Below are 16,363 nucleotides of genomic sequence, written 5' to 3'. Positions count from 1 at the left end.
TATATACAGTACAGGTATACCATATATACAGTACAGGTATACCCATATACAGTACAGGTATACCATATATACAGGCTAATGTACACCATATATACAGTACAGGCATACCATATATACAGTGCTGGTATACCATATATACAGTACAGGAATATATACATATACATATACAGTGCTGGTATACCATATATACAGTACAGGTATATATATACAGGTACCATATATACAGTACAGGTATAAATACTGGTATACCATATATACAGTGCTGGTATACCATATATACAGTACAGGTATACCATATATACAGTACATATATATATACACAGTACAGGTATACCATATATACAGTACAGGTATACAATATATACAGTACAGGTATACCATATATACAGTACAGGTATACCATATATACAGTGCTGGTATACCATATAGTGCACAGGTATACCATATATACATAAGCTATATAATAAGGTATACCATATATACAGTACAGGTATATATGTACAGTACAGGTATACCATATATACAGCACAGGTATACCATATATACAGTGCTGGTATACCATATATACAGTACAGGTATACCATATATATACAGTGCTGGTATACCATATATACAGTGCTGTATATATATACAGTACAGGTACATATACAGTACAGGTATATCATATATACAGTACAGGTATATATATACAGTACAGGTATACCATATATACAGTACAGGTATACCATATATACAGTACAGGTATACCATATATACAGTACAGGTATACCATATATACAGTACAGGTATACCATATATACAGTGCTGGTATACCATATATACAGTACAGGTATACCATATATATAGTACAGGTATACCATATATACAGTACAGGTATACCATATATACAGTGCTGGTATACCATATATACAGTACAGGTATACCATATATACAGTACAGGTATACCATATATACAGTACAGGTATACCATATATACAGTACAGGTATACCATATATACAGTACAGGTATACCATATATACAGTACAGGTATACCATATATACAGTACAGGTATACCATATATACAGTACAGGTATACCATATATACAGTGCTGGTATACCATATATACAGTACAGGTATACCATATATATAGTACAGGTATACCATATATACAGTACAGGTATACCATATATACAGTGCTGGTATACCATATATACAGTACAGGTATACCATATATACAGTACAGGTATACCATATATACAGTACAGGTATACCATATATACAGTACAGGTATACCATATATACAGTATAGGTATACCATATATACAGTATAGGTATACCATATATACAGTACAGGTATACCATATATACAGTATAGGTATACCATATATACAGTACAGGTATACCATATATACAGTGCTGGTATACCATATATACAGTACAGGTATACCATACATACAGTACAGGTATACCATATATACAGTACAGGTATACCATATATACAGTACAGGTATACCATATATACAGTACAGGTATACCATATATACAGTGCTGGTATACCATATATACAGTACAGGTATACCATATATACAGTGCTGGTATACCATATATACAGTACAGGTATACCATATATACAGTACAGGTATACCATATATACAGTACAGGTATACCATATATACAGTGCTGGTATACCATATATACAGTACAGGTATACCATATATGCAGTACAGGTATACCATATATACAGTATAGGTATACCATATATACAGTACAGGTATACCATATATACAGTACAGGTATACCATATATACAGTATAGGTATATCATATATACAGTACAGGTATACAAACAATGTACCTAGACAGTACAGGTATACAAACAATAGTGACCAACTAGCCAAGGAGAGCTAACTAAACCACCAGGCGGTTTAGGTTTTACTTGCCTCCTCGGGGTAGGAAAGTGTAGGTAGGAAACTAGGGTTAGAAAGGGGGTGATACGCAAAACAAGGAGTAGGAACAGGGTGATGGGAGATTCGTAAAACAGAAAATACTGAAAGAATATGATGTCATAATGGAAAACTGATGGATAATGAAGAGGACTGCAGCAGGGTGAGGGAGTGGTGCTTTGGTGGGTGACGGCTCCAGGTGTAGAGAACGACACACATTATTATTATTATCGTGACTTATCTACTACGACACTCACTCACTTACGACTGAGATCCTTCTTTCGCTAATTGTTGTTCGATACTACAACCGCATCCAGCCCATACGACCACGTACTGAACGCTATAAGATCAGCCCAGTCCCAACAACTGGTAGATAACTTGTGCGTTCACTTCATGACCAAACTTAATTTTGTACTGTACTGTAACTGTACTGAAGTTCTTTGTTAAGTGACCCTCTCCCCGTGTATGTATCACTTATGTCATTTGTCTATATTCAGCTTATGATTCCCATCATGGCTTCACAAGTGGGAGTTCATATCTGTCTAATCTATTGACATTCTTTTCAACTCTTTTCGAATCAGTGGACGACGGACACAATTATTATGTGGTATATCCCGACTTCTGCACAGCCTTCGACAGGGTCCCCCATGAATGACTAATATGGAAAGTGGAGGCTCATGGAATTGGATTTATTCTAAACTGGATTAGGGCGTGGTTACAGGACAGGAAACAGAGAGTAAACATTAACGGCACTAAATCCGATTGGGTAAACGTCACTAGTGGAGCACATAAGAACATATGAATGGAGGAAACTGCAGCGGGCCTATTGGCCCATACTGGGCAGTCCCATTTACACCCAACCCCTATTGCTCATATATCCATCCAACCTATGTTTGAAGCTATCCAGCGTATTCGAGTTAATGATGATGTTTGGCAACTTGTTCCACTCATCTACTACTCTATTTCCAAACCAATGTTTACCTATTTCGCGCCTAAATCTATGTTTGTCTAATTTAAAACCATTGCTACGAGTTCGCTCCTGGTTGGAAAGTTTGAGTACCTTTGTTATATCACCTTTGTTTAGCCCTGACTTCCATTTATACACCTCGATCATATCGCCTCTCACTCTACGTCTCTCGAGGGAGTGCAAATTAAAATGCTTTAGCCTGTCTCTGTACTCAATGTTCCAAATGCCCGCATTAGTCTTGTCATTCTCCTCTGAATTCTTTCTAGGAATTCTATATCCATTCTGTAATTCGGTGACCAGAATAAACTGCGTAATCCAAGTGTGGTCTCACAAGTGTAAGATATAGTTTTAGGATGACCTCTCTAGTCTTGTAACTAACACTCCTTTGTATGAACCCAAGTATTTTATTAGCCTTGTTTCGAGCAAATACACATTGTTTACTTGGCTTAAGATTCCTACTTATCATTACTCTTAAATCTTTCTCGCAGTCGCATCTCTCTATAACATCTTTGTTCATCTGGTATCTGGTTTCCCTGTTTACATCTCCTAGACTAAGTACTTTATATTTGTCCGCATTAAATTTCATCTGCCATTTTTCAGACCATTCGAAATGAGACACGTGTGAATGAGACAGGTGTGAGGGCGACAGGTGTGAGGGCGACAGGTGTGAGGGAGACAGGTGTGAGGGAGACAGGTGTTAGGGCAACAGGTGTGAGGGAGACAGGTGTGAGGGCGACAGGTGTGAGGGAGACAAATATGAAGGAGACAGGTTGTGAGGGAGACAGGTGTGAAGGAGACAGGTCTGAGGGAGACAGGTATGAGGAAGACAGGTGTGAGGGCGACAGGTGTGAGGGCGACAGGTGTGAGGGAAACAGGTCTGAGGGAGACAGGTGTGAGGAAGACAGGTGTGAGGGAGACAAGTGTGAGGGACGACATGTGTGAAGGAGGACAGGTGTGGAGGCGACAGGGTAAGAGGGCGACAGGTGGAGGGCGACAGGTGTGGAGGGAGACAAGTGTAAAGTGACAGGTGGAATTGGAGACAAGTAAGAGGGCGACAGGTGTGAAGGAGACAGGTGTGGGGCGGCAGGCTTGAGGACGACAGGTGTGGAAGGAGACAAGTGTGAGGGCGACAGGTGGGGGGCGACAGGTGTGAGGACGACAGGTGTGAGGAGACAAGGTGAGGAAGCATGAAGTGGAAGGGAAGGGCTGCAGTGTGAGGGGCGACAGGTGGGGAAACAGAAGGGAAAGGACAGGTGGGGAGGGCGACAGTGGAGGGCAGACAGGTGTGAGGGGCGACAGGTGTGAGGGAGACAAGGGAGGGCGATAGGAGTGAAGGAGACAGGTGTGAGGGGAGACAAGTGTGAGGGCGACAGTGTAAGGGCGACAGGTGAGGGCATCAGGGTGTGAGGGCATCAGGGGGTGTGTGGAGGGCGGACAAGTGTGAGGGCGACAGGTGTGAGGGAGACAGTGTGAGGGAGACAGGGTGAGGACGATACAGGTGTGGTGGTGGAGACAAAGCGGAGGGCGGAGAAAGTGGCTGAGATGTGAGGCGAAGCAGGTGGCGAGGGCAAGCATGGCGCAGGCCACAGGCGTGAGTATGGGCGTGGGGAGAGAATATGCGGTTACCCGAACATCTCGTCTGTATATAAAAACAAGAAGTAATACTCCCCCTGCTCCCTGCCCCCCCGTCCAGTGTTGCGCAACAGGTTGATCACCGCTCTGTTGATGACGGGGCTGCCTTCCTCCTCCTAATCCGAGAGTCATAGGCGAGATACTCTCTCCTGACTACAGTACTGTAGAGTCAAGAGAAAGTGTTCTAGGTACGTTAACTTTCTTGGATAAACTTTAACTTTATTCAGGCGACCATCTTTATGTTGTTAAGTGAGACAGTGAAGCTGTTCTCACCTGGACTGTTTGAGGGAAATTTGGTCTTGTGAAGGTTAGTGTGTTGTGTAATGTGCCAACCTGCAGGACCACCACATCATTAAGGTGACCCCGTCATTAAGTGAGGCTACACCTGTCTGCCATCAATGTATAAAGTGTAGTATGGGGTCAAGTAATGCCACCATCAGGTCTAGGTCACGTCAAAGACCTTACTGAATAGCTCCCATTATTTACTGTACCATAACTCCCGGACCACTCCCACGGGGGCGGGAAGAGGGGGAGGGGAAGGGAAAGGAGGGGGAGGAAGTGGGTGACAGGTACTTCCTCCCTCTCCAGGCCAGGTGCTGCAGTAATTTGGTTATGTGGAGGAAACTGGTTTGTCCTGTGTGTGTGTGTGTGTGTGTAATAATAATAATAATAATAATAATAAACGGTGTGTGTGTGTAAAGAAAACCTGGGGGCCTATTATATAATCAGTGTCAGGTTTACTATCCCCGTCTACTACTAAACAAAACAAACACACAAAAGTCTCTCTCTCTTCCCTTTGACTCTACAAAACTACAGGAAGATCGAAACAAATTTTTCAGATGGTCTGAAAAATGGCAGATGAAATTTAATGTAGACAAATGTAAAGTACTTAGTCTAGGAGATGTAAACAGAGAAACCAGATACCAGATGAACAACGATGTTATAGAGAAATGCGACTGAGAGAAAGATTTAGGAGTAATGATAAGTAGGAACCTTAAGCCAAGTAAACAATGTGTATTTGCTCGAAACAAGGCTAATAAAGTACTTGGGTTCATACAAAGGAGTGTTAGTTACAAGACTAGCGAGGTCATCCTAAAACTATATCTTACGCTTGTGAGACCTCACTTGGATTACGCAGTCCAAATCTGGTCACCGAATTACAGAATGGATATAGAATCCTAGAAAGAATTCAGAGGAGAATGACAAGACTAATCCCGGGCATTAGGAACATTGAGTACAGAGACAGGCTAAAGCATTTTAATTTGCACTCCCTCGAGAGACGTAGAGTGAGAGGCGATATGATCGAGGTGTATAAATGGAAGTCAGGGTTACACAAAGGTGATATAACAAAGGTACTCAAACTATCCAACCAGGAGCGAACTCGTAACAATGGTTTTAAATTAGACAAATTTAGATTTCGGCACGAAATAGGTAAACATTGATTTGTAAACAGAGTAGTGGACGAGTGGAACAAGTTACCAAACATCATCATTAACTCGAGTCCGCTGGATAGCTTCAAACATAGGTTGGGTGGATATATGAGCAATAGGGGTTGGGTGTAAATGGGACTGCCCAGTATGGGCCAATAGGCCCGCTATAGTTTCCTCCATTCTTATGTTCTCTCTCTCTCTCTCTCTCTCTCTCTCTCTCTCTCTCTCTCTCTCTCACGCGATCGATCTCACCAGGTGATTTACACACTGCTCATTAGCATATGGTAACCACTTGTTCACGGTTCAGGTAAGATAACCAAAAATAGAAAGTTAGTGTGGCCTTGTGGGCAGGTAGATGAGCCCGTACTGAGAGAGAGAGAGAGAGACACCTCGCTGTAAATCACCTGAATGTGTCACAGTGTGGTAATTGGCTCAGATATTTCAGCCCTTTTAATGAGTGATGAGATGCAGGTATTTAACAACTGGACGGGAGTGTTTTATATAACGTTGTTTGATCTCTCTCTCCCTCTCTCTCTCTCTCTCTCTCTCTCTCTCTCTCTCTCTATGTGTGTAACAATCAATCTTCCTCTCTATCTACCTGTATGTAATCAACAGGTGTGCATAGGTAGGCGGGTTAGGTGAGCCGTTATGTAGCATGACCTTCAGGCAGAGGAGGAGGAGGAGGAGGAGAGAAGGGGAGGAGGGAGAGGAGGGAGGAGGAGGAGGAGAGAAGGGGAGGAGGGAGGAGGAGGAGGAGGAGAGAAGGGGGAGGAGGATAGGTCGGAGGAAGAGGAGGAGAGAAGGGGGAGGTACTGCCGCCTGGGAAGATATTGTCTAATGGTAGACCCTGCTGCCATATGTGACCAAGTCCCAGGTTGATGATCTGACTTTCTGCCTCATTTACACACAATTGCAGGGTCTCAATTGTTTCTCTTACATGACAACACAACATACATATATTGTTTCTCACTATTGATTAAGTTTTGATTTTGTTTATTATTATTATTATTATTATTATTATTATTATTATTATTATTATTACATTTTCGCCCCCTACGCCCCGATGTGGGTCAGTGACCTGTGCCCGGGTGGGCTAATCTCGTATAAAAAAAAAAATAAAAAAAAAAAATAATAAATAGAAAAATATAATCATCCCAAACCTCGCTTAAATCAGGTCACCTAAACCTAAATATCGCTAAACTTTCTTAAAATCAACACCGAAGTTGCTTAGGGTTCATTAAATATCCTTTAAATTCACAAATTTTCTCTTTAAACAAACCAGAACGTTGTTGAATGTCCCCACACACAACGCTTCCGTGACGCCTGCTGGACCACCACTCCACGACCCCCTGACGGAGACACGATGATCCTCCCCATACTGGCCAGATATTATGTAAATAACATTGATTATGTGTTAAAGGAATATCCTTCCTTCCTTAGGCTTTAGTAAGCCCCTTTATAATATTTATACTGTATATACTTGTCACACTTGCCAGTTGCTTCTGGTGTTATGGTACAGGGGTACCTAGTGACAGCACTAGGATCCCGCATCCTCTATCAAGGAATAAACAATTGAAATTGAAAAAATTGAACGTTGTTGAATGAGCCCAAAATCGCTAACTTGGCAACATTAAACCAACACACGAAGGCTAGAGTGAAAGTCTCGATGGAGCGTATCTAAGTTTGACTCCTAAGTACAGTACTTTTAACCTAAACTATAGCATAAGTTAATTATTCTCAAGATGGAATCAGAATCACATTGAGACTATACTGTAACTAAATACCTTCTTTAAATCACAAGTGAGATGAAATTTACGTAAACCTTTGATAATTAGGTTAGTTTGGTTGAGGTTAGGTTAGGTTAGTTTGGTTGAGGTTAAGTTAGGTTAGGTTAGGTTTCGGTTAGGTTTAGGAGAGGTTAGATTGGGTTCACTACAGGTAAAGTCTCAGCGTAACATCGTCGCCGCATTAACACCATCACGGCAACGTAGCTTAAGTGGACCAATCAGCTGCTTCCCCATATTTAAGTCTCATCTCAAGGCTCTGGTGTATGTATGTATGTATGTATGTATGTATGTATGTATGTATGTATACCCTATAATCCACTGTGAAGGTAAAACACACACATATTCAAAGACTTCGTGAGACTGCGGCCACTACTGCCTGAGGGAGCTATGGAGAGGACGGCCTGGCGTTCAGTAATTACCTTTTTTTGTTTATTTGATGAGGCGAGGAAGAACTAATGGTCTTATGGGGGAGGTAGAGAGAGAGAGAGAGGTAGGAGGAAGGAGCCATATAAGTACAGTGACATTAAAACTACTTTTTGCCGTCTCACACACACACACACAGCCAGTAGAATGTGGTAAGCGTTGAGCCCGGGGCGGTCTGGCTCCCCGTTGTCACATACATACATAAATTAGCACAGTGAAGTACACACACACACACACAAACCAGGAAAAGATCTGCCTAAATCATTTCATTATACATGTCATGACCGTCACCATACAACAAATGAGAGTCACCATACAACAAATGAGTCACCATACAACAAATGAGAGTCACCATACAACAAATGAGTCACCATACAACAAATGAGAGTCACCATACAACAAATGAGAGTCACCATACAACAAATGAGTCACCATACAACAAATGAGTCACCATACAACAAATGAGAGTCACCATACAAAAAATGAGTCACCATACAACAAATGAGTCACCATACAACAAATGAGTCACCATACAACAAATGAGTCACCATACAACAAATGTCACCATACAACAAATGAGTCACCATACAACAAATGGTCACCATACAACAAATGAGTCACCATACAACAAATGAGTCACCATACAACAAATGAGTCACCATACAACAAATGAGTCACCATGCAACAAATGAGTCACCATACAACAAATGAGTCACCATACAACAAATGAGTCACCATGCAACAAATGAGTCACCATGCAACAAATGAGTCACCATACAACAAACAGTCACCCGCACAACCAAATGAGTCACCATACAATAAATGAGTCACCATACAATAAATGGCTCACCGCCCACAACAAATGGTCACCATACAACAAATGAGTCACCATACAACAAAGAACACTACAGAACAACGAGTCAACCACACAACAAATGAGAGTCACCACACAACAAATGAGTCACCATACAAACAACAGAAAACCATATCAAATGAGTCACCATACAACAATGAGTCACCATACATAAATGAGTCACCATACAACAATGAGGCACCATACAACAAATGAGTCACCATAAACAAATGAGTCACCTACATAAACAAATGAGTCGCCACCAAATGAGTCACCATACAACAAATGAGTCACAATACAACAAATGAGTCACCATGCAACAATGAGTCACCATACAACAATGAGACCCCATACAACAAATGAGTCACCATAATAAATGAGTCACCATACAACAAATGAGTCACCATACAACAAATGAGTCACCATACAACAAATGAATCACCATACAATAAATGAGTCACCACACAACAAATGAGAAATACCCATACAACAAATGAGTCAACATAATAACAAATGAGTCACCATGCAACAAATGAGTCACCATACAACAAATGAGTCACCATACACAATGAGTCACCACAATAAATGAGTCACCATACAACAATGAGTCACCATACAACAAATGAGTCACCATACAATGAGTCACCATACAAACAAATGAGAGTCACGACAACAATGAGAGTCACCATACAACAAATGAGGTCACCATAATAAACAAATGAGTCACCATACAACAATGAGTCACCATGCAACAAATGAGTCACCATACAACAAATGAGAGTCACCATGCAACAAATGAGTCACCATGCAACAAATGAGTCACCATACAACAGGGTCTAGGACAACTGGCCGCTCATCTGGCCGCAGCCTCAACAGCTGCGGGCACTGCCCCGGCCGACTGGCCGCCATATGGAACTTTTCGTTGACAACCTAACCCAACCAAACCCAACCTAACCTAACCTAACCTAACCTAACCTAACCTAACATAGAGCGCAAAAATAGGCGTTTAGTAGCTCCTCAGTCTGCGGCAGTTGGCCGTGTGCGAGTTGCTCGCGGCCAGTTACGCGGCCAGATGGCGGCGGCCAGTTGTCCCATATTCCCATACAAACAATGAGTCACCATACAACAATGAGTCACCATACAATATATGAGAGTTAATACAACACATAACAGTCACCATACAACACATAATCAGTCACCATAATCATGACAGTCACCATAATACATGGACAGTCAAATTATACAACACATAACAGTCACCATACAAACAAGACAGTCACCACAATAAACACATGTCAGTCACCATACAAACATACATGGACAGTCACCATACAACACATGACAGTCACTATACAACACATGTCAGTCACCATATAACACATGTCAGTCACCATACAACACATGACAGTCACCATACAACACATAACAGTCACCATACTACACATGACAGTCACATTACATAACACATGTCAGTCACCATACAACACATCAGTTAAATTACATAAATATTACGTCAGTCACCATAACAACACATGACAGTCACCATACACACGACAGTCACCATAATAATAACAGTCACCATACAACACATAATAGTCACCATACAACACACAGAGAGTAGCTCATACAACAATATAACAGTCACCATACAACACATAACAGTCACCATACAACACATGTCAGTCACCATACAACACATGACAGTCACCATACATGACAGTCACCACATAACAGTCACCATACAACACATAAGTCACATTATACTACACATGACAACCATATAACACATGTCAGTCACCATAAACATCACAGTCACCATACAAATTATACCAGTCACCATACAATCTTATCAAGTCACCATACAACACATCATAGTCACCATACAATCACAGTCACTCATACACACTACAGTCACCATACAAACATAAGAACATAAGAAAATAAGGAGTCTCCAATAGGCCGGTTGGCCTGTGCATGGCAGCTCCTGTCGAGGTTACTATTCACTCTTATCATCCATGAATCTATCGAGCCTTTTAAGACTTTCCAGAGTTCCAGCACTTACTACAAAGGTAAGCTTGGTTCCACCTGTCCACCAATCTCTATTTTGTGAACCAGTTCCTTCCTATCTCCCTCCTAAACCCAACCTTATCCAACTTAAATCCGTTGCTACGAGTCCTATCCTGCTTGGATATTATAAGAACTTTATCTATATCCTTATTGATTCCTTTTCACCCACTTAAATACTTCTATCATATCTCCTCGCACTTTCGTCTTTAGAGAATGCAAGTTATTTTCTTTAACCTATTTTGATTGGAAGGTTTCTAAGTCCCGGAATCATTTTCGTCATTCTTCGCTGCACCGACTCCAGTGAATTGATATCCATTCTATAATAAGGGCACCAGAACTGAACTGCATAATCGAGGTGTGGGCCTGACTTAGCGCAAGATATAGTTGCAATATTAATCTCCGCACTTTATTACTTACTACTTTCTAGATATAAAACCCAATACCTGGTTTGCCATATTTTGAACATTAACGCACTGTTTTGGCCGTATCCGCTTATACCATCTCTAAGTCTCTTTTCACAGGTCGACTTCTAGGTTGGATGTTGTTAAGGCTGTATACATTGACAGTATTTGTTCTTCCAATATTTATTACGCTGCACTTGCTGGTGTTGAATTTCATTTGGCCATTTTTCTGACCACTCCTGCAGTTTATTTAAATCCTCCTGTAGTGCATTTGCATCCTGCCCTGAATTAATTTGCCGCCCTATTTTGGTGTCATCCACAAACTTGCTTATGTCACTGCTGATCCCAGTATCTAGATCGTTTATGTAGATTATGAACAAGAGTGGGCCCAGTACTGACCCCTGGGGAACCCCACTGGTTACACAGCCTCACACAGATTTAACGCCATCTACGCTGAACCTCTGTGTTTTAACGGTGAGTCATGCTTTTATCCAATATAAAACTTTCCCCTCGATACCATGAGCCTTAACTTTTCTCAGAAGCCTCTAATGCGGTACTCTGTCAAACGCTTTGCTAAAGTCTCAATAAATAACACCGTATTTTTTCGTCATTACCTGACAGTTAACACATGACAGTCACCATACAACACATGACAGTCACCATTCAACACATGACAGTCACCATTCAACACATGTCAGTCACCGTACACATGACAGTCACCATACAACACATGACAGTGACCATACACATTACAGGACTATACACATGACAGTTAACACAAGGCAGTCACCATACTACATGACAGTTAACATACACATGATAGTTAACACAAGAGTCACCATACACATGAGTCACCATACGTGACAGGCTCCACATCACCTGGGAGTTTAGTCTCGCCTGAGGATGGAGTTTAGTTCAGTAGTCGGTCTTCATCTGCCACGTCTCGTCGTCCTCAGTGTCCCTTGTACTGTAGGACTTGTTGTCCTCGAGGTGGATGTTTTTCTCCACCTCGGCCTCGTAATCCAGTCGGGTATGGTGGTGGAGACGCTTCGTTGTTGCTGCCCAGCTGCTTGGGCCCTCAGGTTCTGGATCAGCTGGAGAGCAGTACGTGTAGTAGAGCATTTGGGGGACCTGGCCTCAGTGTCCTTGAGAGGAAGCAGACCTTGGGCGGCGGTCGAGGTCTGTAGCTGCAGGAGAGCGGTGAGTAGGTTGCTACCGGCACGATATCACTGTCACTGGTTCCTATCCCGGCAGGACTTCTGACCGGAGGTTCTGCGGCGAGAGCTGCCTCTGTCGCGGCCTCATGACTGACTGACTTACGCCTTCTCCAGCCTCCACTACATCACCATTAGTCCCCGGGTCGTCCTGCCCCCAATCCTTGCTGCTTGTCGCTTCGCTGGTGATGACGGTAGTGGTAGTGGTATTCTTGTCCTCTGTGGACGGTGGCCGACATCTAAATCACAGACCAAATCAGATGGTTTTGGTGACCCAGTCTTGTTTCACAATCTGGACCTGACGTAATAAATGTGGGACATCCCAGGCTGTGGAGGAGGGCGGAGAGTTGAGTGGACAAGGGCGGAAGAAAGCGCGTGACAATGTTCTTTGGTATTGGGATATACCGACTGGCAGATGTCTGAGAGGAGCGCACCATCATGGCGTCTGCAGGTAGCTTGGTGATGTGGACAGCCCATCCGGGCTTGGAGTCTTCCTGAGATGTGACCAAGAGGGGAGTGTGAAGTACTAGCTGACGGCGACTACTGGTGGTGAGGTCCATGGGTACGTCCTCGGGTGGTCTCTGCGCCTGCCAGTGTCAATATCTCCATGGTGACGTCGGATAACTACAAGGCCTGCGTCGAGATCACCTGAGGCTCAACAAGAACTCAACCTGGCAAGGAAAAGAGAGAGAAAATTGTGAACGGTTTATTTCGTAATTCCGTTTATAGCATCCTCCTCATCAGCAGCACTCCTATGTTTAACACTACAAGGAACTAGTATTAACACGGTTTTATCCATAGACTTTGTCAGTATAAAGGAATAGTTCGTTCAGACAACAGTTTGATATAAAGGAGAAAATTCTAGCACATTTCTCAACCAATTAACTGGCCTCTAGTAAGAGGCTGAGGTCGAGTCTATTCCACATGGCTGTCTTGTAAGTGTGAGGTCGAGCCTATTCCACATGGCTGTCTTGGTGAGCGTGTGAGGTCGAGCTCACTCACATGGCCTTTCTTGATTAGGCCGAGTCTACTCCACATGGCCTTTCTTGTGATTGTGTGAGGTCGAGTCTACCCACATGGCCTAATTGTGAGAGTGTGAGGGAAGAGTCCTACTCCACATGACTCTTGGAGGTGTGAGGCCGAGTCTACTCACATGACCTTCTTGTAAGTGCATGAGGTGAGGCCAAGTCATTCCATATGAATAGTCAAGTAAAGACCACTGCTAATCAATAGAGTGCAAAGTGTTCCTTATTTGTTGGGACTCTGTAGGAGGAGGTTGTAAGTGTTCTCTTATTACAACACAACACAAACCCATTACAACAACACAACCTATTACAACACAACACAACCTATTATAGCACAACACAACCCATTACACGAACACAACCTATTACAGGACAACACAACCTATTACAAGTTAACAAACCATATTACAAATAACACAAACCATTACAAATAACACAACCTATTATAGCACAACACAACCCATTACACGAACACAACCCATTACAGCACAACACAAACCCATTACAACAACAATAACCCATTACAAATAATACAACCCATTATACACAACTCACTATAAAACAATCCATTACAAATAACAACATAAAACCATTATTAAATAACAACATAACATTATTATAACACTAACAGAACCCATTACAACAACATAACCTATTATAACACAACACAAACCCATTACAACACAACCTATTATAACAACACAAACCCATTACAGCACAACACAACCCATTACAACACAACCCATTACAACACAACACAACCCATTACAAACAACACAACCCATTACAACACAACACAACCCATTACAACACAACACAAACTCATTACAACACAAAAATAACCTATTATAACACAACACAACCCATTATAAAACAACACAACCCATTACAACACAACACAACCCATGACAATAACACAACCACATAAAACAACACAACCCATTACAACACAACACAAACTCATTATAACACAACACAACCTATTACAACAACACAACTCATTACAACAATAAACACAACCTATTACAACACAACAACAACCCATTACAACACAACACAACCTATTACAACAACACAACCCATTATAAAACAACACAACCCATTACAACACAACACAACCTATTATAACACAACCAACCTATTACAACAAACCCATTACAACATAACACAACCTATTTACACACACAACCCATTATAACACAACACAACCCATATAAACAACACAACCTACATAACAAAACACAACCCATTGCAACATACCACAACCTATTGCACATACCACAACCCATTGCAACAGGCAGTGACATGTTGGGCAGTGCAGTGACGTGTCGGAGTAATGTGACATGTTGGCAGTGTAGTGACGGTCGGCAGTACAGACATGTCGGCAGTGTGCGTGACATGTAGTATGGTGACATGTTGGGTAGTGAGGTGCCGGATGTGACATGGTAGTGTAGTGACATGTTGGGTAGGTATGACGTGTCGGGTAGTGTGACATGCGGGTAGTGTAGTGACATGTATGTGACATGTTGAGTGTAGTGACGTGTCGGGTATGTGGTAGTGTAGTGACGTGTCGGGTAGTGTAGTGACGATGGGTAGTGTTGTGACATGTTGGGTAGTGTTGTGACATGTTGGGTCGTATCACTAACATATTGTAAACACACACACACAACTGACAATGTTCTCATATGGCCCGTCACCTTACACAGTGCATCACAACAATGCCTTCAGAGAGTGAGAGTCGACTCAGCTGAAGAGTAGAGGCAAACGAAGCGGAAAACCAAAGTAAAACTAAACAAACAAGATAAAAATAGACACCGCCAAAGTCCTCGTCGACAGAATATCTCTAGGGTGGAATAGGGGGCATGGGTGAACTTGGTGGAATTTGGGGGGAACTTTGGGGTTGGTGAACTGGGGGCTGGGGTGAACTGGGGGGCTGGGTGAACTGGGGGGCTAGGAACTGGGGGCTGGGTGGGTGAACTGGGGGGCTGGGTGGGTGAACTGGGGCTGGGTAAGTGAACTGGGGGGCTGGGTGGGTGAACTCTGTGACTGGACAACTGGGATGGGTGGTTGAACTGGGGGCTGGGTGGGTGAACTGGGGGGCTGGGGTGAACTGGGGGCTGGGTGAACTGGGGTTGGGTGGGTGAACTGGGGGGGCTGGGTGAACTGGGGCTGGGTGAACTGGGTGGCTGGGGGGCATGAACTGGGGGCATGAACTGGGGGCTGGGTGAACTGGGGGCTGGTGAACTGGGGGCTGGGGTGAACTGGGGGTCAGTGTGGGTGCTGGGGGTGGAACTGGGGCTGGTGAACTGGGGGCTGGGTGAACTGGGGGCTGGGTGGGTGAACTGGGGGCTGGGTGAACTGGGGCTGGGTGGTTATTACACATTTGTACCTTGCTTCTATGTATCCCCATCTGAGACTACCACCATCCTCCACACACTCCACCATCCCACACCACCCACCATCTGCACTATCCACCATCCCACACTACTCCACCATCCCACACTATCCTACCATCCCACACCTGCCACCATCCCACACTACCCACCATCACTACCCCACCATCCCACACTACCCCACCATCCTACACTACTCCACCATGCACACTACTCCACCATCCCACACTACTCCACCATCCCACAC

The 16,363-nt window shown here is 43.1% G+C and overlaps 1 protein-coding gene across 1 annotated transcript in view; it reads right to left on the bottom strand.

Annotated features, from left to right (window-relative positions):
• Nucleotides 1–12,413: 12,413 nt before the first annotated feature.
• Nucleotides 12,414–16,363, bottom strand: part of LOC121875662 (clusterin-associated protein 1-like) — a 66,364-nt gene continuing 62,414 nt past the window's right edge. Inside the window, exons 8-10 of the mRNA XM_042380284.1 lie at nt 13,104–13,285; nt 12,805–12,937; nt 12,414–12,671 (exon numbers count right to left, since the gene is read on the bottom strand). Of these exons, the coding sequence (XP_042236218.1) occupies nt 12,414–12,671; nt 12,805–12,937; nt 13,104–13,285 (573 nt within the window). The remainder of the gene's footprint in view (nt 12,672–12,804; nt 12,938–13,103; nt 13,286–16,363) is intronic.

Source organism: Homarus americanus, unplaced genomic scaffold, assembly GCF_018991925.1.
Source record: "Homarus americanus isolate GMGI-L3 unplaced genomic scaffold, GMGI_Hamer_2.0 scaffold22250, whole genome shotgun sequence".
NCBI lineage: Eukaryota > Metazoa > Arthropoda > Malacostraca > Decapoda > Nephropidae > Homarus > Homarus americanus.
Note: the sequence above shows the minus strand (reverse complement) of the source record. Positions and strands in the feature narration are given on the sequence as shown.